Genomic DNA, 9686 nt, shown 5'->3' with positions numbered 1-9686 from the left:
TTTAAATCGGATGAATATGTACCATTCCCGATATAAATTTACAATCAGAATGTTCTATTTTATTATTTTTTGCTTTTAAATTTTTTATTTATCCCATATTAATATATGATTGAATTATGACAGAAAATAAGACATTATTAAAAAAGGTGATCATCATGCATATTGTTCTTCCTGCGTTGTTGCAAACTAATCAAAATGTCTTATTTAATTGGGGAAAATTATAATATGAATTAATATTTTATATTATTTAATGAAATATTATTGTACCGGAATATGAAGATAAACTCTTTCTACGATTCCTTTCTATTTCATTCTTACGTATCCTATCAACTTTCTAACACTTGGAGGAACACGTGGAGGATAGGTTGCGAGAATAATTCCTGAATATACATTTTCTGAGGTGATTGTTTGTGAAAAGAAAATGAGGTTATATAAAAGTGGATATAGAAGATTTTTGTTCCACTATCCCCAAATCTTAATTAAAGCCTTAAAGCCATTCATTTTAAAGATTTTTATATCACTTGCTACATTCATTTTGTTATCCACTCTTTTTTCTATAAATTACTTATAGTATGTTATATTTTTATTTATATATTAATTATTATATTATATTAATTCAAAAATATATGTATATGTTATATAGTTTCATTTTAAAATTTATGGAAGAAAATTGACAAGAATTCCTTACTAAATAAAAGGTATGCACTTGATATATTACTTCAACAATATTGCTTAATTATCACTTAGAAATTATTAATTTTGATCCCTCATGTTTTTTAACATTATTAACTTAATCCATAATAATTTTAAATTACTAATTTAGTGATAAATGATTTCAGCGTAGAACCATGTTAATCATTCTGTCTATATTTATCCGTTAATGTTAATAATTTGTCCTATATATACTATTAACTATTGACATGGCCAATCCATGACACGTCACTGAATAACATTAATTTTTTCAAACAAAAATCATTTTTCAAAATGATGTCGGATTTATTTATTGTTTTAAATTAAACCATAAATGACATTGTTTTGACTTTCTTCTTTGGCCCTCCAATTTTTCCACCCGTCTTGAGAGGGTGAGCACTAGCAATCAACCAAGATTTCTGATTCCCGCTCTCACATAATAAAACTAAGTTCCATATTTTAATCTAAAAAGTAACAAGAAGAAGAAAAAAAGGAGAGAAATTCAGTTGCAATAGAAATTTAAACAGAACTCTCTCTTAGGCTATTATGTCTTATTTGTTCCCCATTTAGGTTGCTCTTTTCTCTCTCTTGTGTGACGAAAAAATAATTGAGATAAGGAAAATTGGGTGTGAGTTTTGTGGGAATTGATAGAAGAAAATCAAACCTAGGAAGAAGAAAATTTGGGTGGAGAAGAAACCAAATCTGGGTTTAGTTTTAAAAAAAATAATTAACTTAAAACTAAATTGTTAGAAACAATTACATGTCATCCAGTAATGTATTACACTAGTTAACATGAATTGGCTATGTCAACAGTTAACGTTACATATCAATCAAACCGTTTAACTGACAAATGTGGACGAGAACTAATGTGATTATACGTTGGAATTAGTAATAACTAAATTTATAATTTAAAATTATTAGGAACTAAGTTTGTAAGGTTAAAAAAGATAAGAGATCAAAATTGGTAATTATTCTTACATTTTAAAACAAAACATTGCTTAATAATAATTAGTGATTGAATAACATGTAATAATACTTACCAACTAAAATAATATCTTCTTGAGTAAATTTAATTTATATTAAAATCAAACAAACTATATTAAAAACAATCGTACAATTAATTATAGCGTATAAAATAAATTATAAAATACCGTGTTATCAAAGTAATGAAATAAATTAAATAATTTTCTTTGTTCACTTTTGTTTTTATCTAGTTTTATGATTTTTTTTTACCCTTTTATTATTTATTTATCCAAACGGGCAACCTATTAGACCGTTTTGAAATGGATGCAAGGGTATGTAAATTTGTCAAAAGTAGTAAATGTGCATGCTTGCATTTGCTTTTGTTTGTGGACATCTTGGAGGCGTGATATAAAGGAATGATGATCCTCTCCATTAACGGAGAGGCAAGTGCATATTTTTGCAATTGTTTGTAGTAACAAAATTGTAATTTGTTATAATTAAAATGATAAATATGTCATTAAAAATTGTATTTTTTTTATTTTTTGAAGTATTTATCTCTCCATTAACGGAGAGGATCCTAACTCGATCTAAAGAGGTTGGACCATCCCATTTTGCTATTAATAGCATCAAGATTAGGATTCAATCTTTGAAGTTTTCTTGTATACAAAAAATGGAGCTTTTGTAGAGTGACAATTCACAAATCACAATAAGGTTATGTAATGTCGGTGGGTTAGCTTGATCCAAGATAAATCTGTGTGTCAAATTTTCTCAACCACTATCTCATTTATTTTGATAAATTGGATAATTGTTGATTACTTTCTATTTATCAAGTGTTATCATCATTATTAGATTCTTTTTTAGTTTAAAGCATTATTCTTAATCAAATTGATTTTATGGTACTTGTTCCACCCTGGATAAATCCGGGTTTGTTCTGGGTGCACAACCATATTAAATACTCGTCATTTACTCACCAAGGATGGGCCAAGCTTACTACAAGCGTTATTAATATCTTTGATACATCATTAATGCATCTCTGACTCACCATTAATGCTCATCTGGTTCGCCATTAATATGTCGCTGACATTCCACTTGTAACACCACCTGCAAGTTCTACTTGCCCCAACAGATCGACAGTAGCAAACCTGCAGGGTGGTTAAGGACAACCCGACCTACCCCTACAATAGCCAATGGCTAGACACTACGTCAGCCATTCCAAACTCTAGAAATAGGAGACTCTTATACATGAAGTAGCATTAATATATCATTCCTTATTTATTACTTATATTCATTACTCTGCCCTCACTTCTATCTTATTTACTCTCAATCTCTCTCTAAAACCATATATTGAGTTGATTGTCGGAGAACATTTTCAGGTACTTCCCCTGACAGATCCAAACAACATTTCGATCAGAGCTCCAAACTTCTGTTACTCAACCGGACACTCGATTTCGGCCTCATCTGATTAACATAAAAGAACACTACTATTGTTAATTGCTCAATAATCAATCATTTAAGTTGCATTAAAGTGATTGTTTTTATCCTTGGAGCAACACTTGTTGGAAGGGACAACCACACACATCGAAAGGGATTAATTCATACCCTTGGTAGTACAAAAAACCTCATTCTATGTGTGTGTTGAACCTTTGTTTACCTAATGAGTGACATCACAACTAAACTTAAGAAATTAACACAATTCATAACAAAGATCCAAAGGCGTGAGCTCTAATGGCAAATGTGCTTCAATTAATAGACTATCAATCTTCAATGGTGAAGGTTAAGCCTATTGGAAAACATGAACAAAAATTTTCAATGAAGTTGTAGATGTTTATATATGGGAATCTACAAAGAATGGACCTCTTGCGCTAGAACATTTGTTTGATAGTGTCACTATGTGTTAATCTATATCTCAATGGATTAGTGATGTGAAAAAGAAAGTGCAAAACAATATTGAGGCTAAGAACAATTTTTAATTCTACATTATCTTATGATGAATTTTTTAGAGTTTGTAATTGTGTTAGTGTTAAGGATATGCTGGCCACTTTTCAAGATACACACAAGGATACAAGCATTAATGCATGAATATGAATTGTTTGGCATATTACCAAATGAAAAATTAGTGATATTCAAAAACAATTCTCCCATATTTTTAATCTTATTACTATCCTAGGTAATGTTCTTAGTAATGATGAATTGCTTTACAATGTTCTCTGATATCTTTATAAGACTTGACAACCCAAATGATCTTTTTACCATTTCCATTGTGATATGAACCTACTTGAAGGGGTTGTGATTGTTTATCGATCATTCTTGATTGAAGGTTTATTTGTATTTTTAAATTGTTAATGATTAAAATTTGTATGAACTTAATTAGGTGATGAGTGTATTTTGGTTTGAGAGAGAATGTGTATGAATGTGTTGTGTTTGAGTAAATGGATTTGTATTTTGATTAGGAAAAGAGAAGATGGTAAAGATTGACAAGATGAAGGCGCCACAAAGACAAGTATTTGATAAAGCAAGGTTGTTCGTCATAAACAAGGATGCTTGATGAGAACTAAGGTATGACGCCACACCAATGGTGATAACCCTATGAACACCACAGTGAATATACCTTAATAAGTTCTAATTGTAGCAGCACGACTCAACTAATATGGAAGGATTTAATCTAAATAATATTCAAGTAGTTATTTCTCAATGTAATTCAGTTACATATATGGTTATGGCTAGTCAATACGGCTCCACGAAATAAGCTAAAAAAATTAAAACATTAAACATGTCTAATTCTCCCGCATAAAACCTATGGGTTGTCTTGGTTCATTGATTCCCTTAAAGGAAATAATAGGCAACGATTTTACAAGGCAAATATCACCATAACTTATGGAGTTGAAATGAATCCCATGAATATCTCCATGACTCCAAATAAGGTAAGTAGTCATATTTTTCTTTATTTTTTTCTTCACACTAAACTTGGCTTATATGCCCATGTCCATTCATTGCTTCTTCTCAATGCAAGTTACATGCCAAATCATATATAGAATGTGGTAATTTCATGTATTTTAATTTCTTACCATGTGCCTTAATTTTATTGGAATTTTCTCTTATTTGGCAAGTCACAATCCCTTGCAATTAAATTGAATCATGCGCCTTCTCGAAAAGGAAGTTACCAGACGGCTTGGTCTCTATATGGAAATAAATAATTCCATGCCTTTCCCTCAAGAGGCAACAATCCATAAGAATTACAATGATTTATTAAAAATAATAAAAATAACTTAAACTACACGTAGGATAAAAGACCCACACTATATTAAATAAAACTCCACAATGTGACCCCCATTTGACTCACATCACATTGTTACATTATTCATGAAGCTAAACAAGTATAAAATGGAAGTCAAACATCTATCACTTGAGAAGAAACTTATTGAAAGAAGAAAGAGATTGTCATTTAATTAACATCATCGAGAGTGGAAAATGTTTGAAGAACCACAAGATGAATATAGTCTTTTTGGTAAAAGATGAATATAGTTTAGATTTATATGATATTGATGAAGATAAAATGGGGTTATTTTTTAGAAAAATTGGAATGTTTCTAAATCAGAAAGGGGACGTTGGAAAATTCAAGGGTGAAGCAAAAAAAAGACTCAAACAAGAGAAATAATAACTCTTCTCTAAATAAAGTCACGTGCTCACATTAATTTAGTGCCTAGATTATCTTAAATGAAACGATAAAGTGAATTTTTTTAAAAAGGATGAGTTAGGGAGAAGAAAAATATCTTACATATTATATGGTGAAACTTTAAGGTAGAAGTGTCAAAATGGACGGTCCTGGTTGGACAGACCCACCAAAGTTCGAAAATTTATGGGGCTTGAATATTATATTTTGTAACTTTTACTAAATCCGTGCTTTTTAACCCGGAGCGGCCAAACTTCAATAGAACTGTGTTTGGGCCGAGCTTACAAGGCGTTATAGCCATCCGTTTTTCCTTATTTTTTTTATCTTTTTTGGGATCTTTGGCTTGGTAAGAAGCCACATATAAAAATTATTTTACAAAATAACTTATAATAAAAAAATAATAAACATTATGTTATGACTTTGAATAAAAAATGGAGTGATATCTACAAAATATATATTTATAAATTACAATAATGTTATAAAGTTAAACATCGTATTAATTTTCCTATTTTATAGAATATCATTTTAAGTATAGATAATTAAACAGATATCATACTATTGTTCCAAATAAAAATAATACAATGGCTATATAGATAATTAAACAGATACCATGCTGATGTCTAAATAGAGAAATCAATCTCAATATGCATAGAAAAAGTAATAATTCATTTCAAAATGACTTTATTGCAACCATCATAGATACACTAACTAATGCTAGGAACGGTAGCATTAATATACACATTAATATATTTTTTACAATTTTTTATTGTCATACAATATGCATAGAAAAAGTAGTAATTCATTTCAAAATAACTTGATTACAGCCATCATAAACGCACTTGCTTATGCTAGTAGTGGTAGCATTACTATACATATTAGTAAATTGTTTACAATTCTTTGCTGACTTACAATTTTCTAGCATTGAGAACTAGAAACTTATTTTTCCAAAGCACACTAACAAGACACATCACAAATGTATTCAAAGACTATTGTTCATGACAAATATTTTCTTCATACACTCTAAAATTTTCCATTGATTATACACTCATATAGTTCTTGGCATAAAGGCAAAGAGGAATCTTCTTGTGTTGAGTAAGTCCAGGCGATACTTCCAAATCGATATCTTCCTTTACAATTCCAGGTGGTAATTCCCAATTAAAGGAATAAAGGAGATTAGCAAGAATAAGATCTAATGCCGGAATTGCCATGGGCAAACCCGGACAAACTCTACGACCTGCTCCGAAAGGAATTAATTCAAAATCTTGTCCTTGAAAATCTATAGCACTGTCTAAGAATCTTTCAGGATAAAACTCTTGTGGGTCTTTCCAAGCCTCAGGATCCCTATGAATAGCCCAAGCATTCACATAAACTATTGTCTTGGCTTTAATTTGGTAGCCATTTATAATGCAATTTTCATTTGCTTCTCTTGGAACAAGTAGTGGGGCTGGTAGGTGCAATCTCAATGTCTCTTTCATCACTGCCTTGAAATAAGGAAACTTTTGAATATCATCTTCATCTATAAAATCTTTCTCACCTTCAAACTTTCTAATTTCTTCTTGTACTTTGTTCATTACTCTTGGGTTTTTTATTAGTGCTGTCATGGCCCATACTATTGTGGCTGCAGTGGTATCTGTTGATGCTACAATAATATCCTATAAGGAAAGAAGTTTAGTATCACTTGTGATTAGTATTGTTTAATAATTTACATCTATACAATCATTGAGTAGAAAAGAAGTTAATTGCAAACATATTTGTTTAATCATTAACATCCATTTGAAGCAAGTTAGTCTCTAGAACCAATTAGTTTGACAAACACAGATTTTGTAAAGTGATTATACTCAGCAAAAACTACTAGGAACTCAAAGAGCAATGAATTTCACTCCAAGGTCACCAAAGAGTTTCACAATCGCTGCAAAATTGAGAGTGTATATGTATTTACTAAAGAAAATGAAAGCATAGGAAAAGTAAAATATAATTAAGAGTTATTAATGATTCAGATTGTGGACCGCATCATGTAATGCAGCTACAATATAACTTTTGTAGTGACGGCCAAATTAGCATCACACTGCAACCAATTACAGTGTGACTCCAAATCACAATAATGTATAACTATATCAGGCTGCAGCGCAACTGTATTAGACCGCATTTAAGTTATATCGGGCTACATCAGATTCAAAAATATTTTGAAATCATAAAATAATTCATACTTCAAGTGCCGCATCACAACAACTAGAGTTACAGTAATCACAACTATAACCACAATCACGATCATAATCGCAATTTAAAATATTGAGAGGACAAATACTTGAATATTTTAAAGATTCGTATCCTATGTCATATTGTATCCTTCATTTTCTAAAAATATGTGTATCTACTTTTCATATACAATACTATTGGTATGAGTGGTTCATAGATTAAGAGATCATACCATGAGCACTGCTTTGATATGATCATAAGTGAGATCAACCGAAAACAAACGCTGCTTCTTCAGATGAAGTAAGACATCAACTATAACCTCTCCCTCTTCCTCTCTATATTGCTTATTCTGATCAACACGTTCATCAATGACTTCTTGGTAGAACTTATCCATCTCCTTGAAAATTCGATCTAAACGTGTATGCAACCCTGTAAGTTTATCAATCCAACCCATGAAGGGTATATAATCTGATACAAAAAAAGCTGTCATCATTGCTTGAAACTCATTGAATAGCCCATGGAACCTACTCTTTTCTGTTCCTTCATCTTCATACCTTCTCCCAAGAGCAACCCTACAAATTATAGTGCTTGAAAGAGAAATCATTAACTCACTCAAGTTTGTGACTTTTGAAGAAGAAGCATGCCTAGATATTGTTTTTATCATTTGCTTAACCTCATATTGTCTTATAGATGAAAAACTTGTTACACGCTTGGAGTTAAAGATATGAACAACACAAATTTTTCTTATTTCTCTCCAATAATCACTATATGGTGAAAAAAATATCTCTAACCCTTTATAGGACAATTTCTGTTGGCCAAGGAAAGAAGGCCTTCCAGAAAAAACTAGGCCATGGTTTTTCAAAACCTCTTTGGCTAGTTTTGGTGAGGAAATTACAAGGGCTGGCCTTGAACCGAGTTGAAGCGAAAATATAGGACCATATTTCTTTGAGAGGTTCCATAGTTGAAGATGAAGTTTAGTATTGTCTAGTTGAAGAAGATTTCCAATTATGGGAAGTCCTCTAGGACCAGGTGGACTAGGTGGGTTCTTATTGTTTTTGTGATTGTGAATGAAGAAAAATACAAGTATAGGAAGAGTAAGGCATAGAAGAAATAGGAGTGTTGACAACATTGTTACCTATGAGTATACCAAGTTACCAACTATGATGAAAAAGAACACAGTACACATGTTGATATATACATTTTTTCTTTCTCTATAATCTCACGATGCTGGTGTGCAGGCGAGGAGAACAAGAACTTAACAGGGAATACCCTTCATCCTTTTAGTTCATATGAATTATTATAATTCAGAAATCCAACTTGAGCTTCTTTCCATATCTTAAGAATTTTAAATAGCTATATTTTTACTACCTTACTGCTGAAAGATCTTCTTTCCATATCTTAATAAAAGAAACATCACCAATGATATAAACTTTTAATGGGTTGACTACGTCATTGGAGTATGAAACAAGATTTCAGTGAAGACAAGCAAGACTTATGCAATTAACTACTTTGCATATCAATATATAACAACCATTAAACATTATTAAATCACATATTAAAATATTTCTGGTGAGAAGTCACATCGCATGCCTAAGTGTTAGATTTATATACTTCTTGTATTATTCTTCTAACCACTTTGTTATCATGGTGTGATGAGTTGTGTGTTAGGGAATGATGTAGTATGATATTGTAAGATAAGGTTAAGTGAGTTGTAAGATTCTTGTGATAGTGATAGATGTGACTGAAAATGAGTTGAGTCGAATTAGAGCTCAACTCGATCAGGATTTGCTCACCTTAAAATTTGACTCGAATTCGATACAAGTTATTTTTTCAATTCAAATTCGGCTCAATTAAAGTTCACAAATTGTTTAACTCGGCTCAAATTAGTTCATTTGGACATACAACTCTAATAATTAATCAATTTTAAAAAATGATGCACAAAGTTATAATAAGAATGATATAATAACAATGAACGATTAACATAAAAAATAATGCATGCGTCATATATAATAACAATGAATATAATAAATTAGTTTATATATAAATAAATATATACATATCGAGTCAATTCACGAATCTAACGAGTCGAATTGTATTCAGCTTAAGTTCAGCTCGTTAATTTTAGGAGTTCAATTTCCAACTTAAGTTTTGCTCATTTGATTTATGA

General features: G+C 30.7%; 1 protein-coding gene across 2 annotated transcripts; it reads right to left on the bottom strand.

Moving 5' to 3' along the window:
* On the bottom strand, positions 6107–8771 carry LOC109361520 (cytochrome P450 71A1-like). 2 transcript variants are annotated; one of them, XM_019606993.1, is made up of 3 exons: positions 8048–8771; positions 7752–7948; positions 6107–6975 (listed from the first exon to the last, which is right to left on the bottom strand). In XM_019606993.1, exons 1-3 carry the CDS (start codon positions 8646–8648, stop codon positions 6361–6363), a joined length of 1413 nt encoding a protein of 470 aa, XP_019462538.1. In that variant the 5' UTR covers positions 8649–8771; the 3' UTR covers positions 6107–6360. The 2 variants fall into 2 exon arrangements, with proteins under 2 accessions (XP_019462538.1, XP_019462537.1); XM_019606992.1 differs by having other exon boundaries at positions 7752–8770.

Source organism: Lupinus angustifolius, chromosome LG12 (assembly GCF_001865875.1).
Source record: "Lupinus angustifolius cultivar Tanjil chromosome LG12, LupAngTanjil_v1.0, whole genome shotgun sequence".
Taxonomy (NCBI): domain Eukaryota; kingdom Viridiplantae; phylum Streptophyta; class Magnoliopsida; order Fabales; family Fabaceae; genus Lupinus; species Lupinus angustifolius.
Note: the sequence above shows the minus strand (reverse complement) of the source record. Positions and strands in the feature narration are given on the sequence as shown.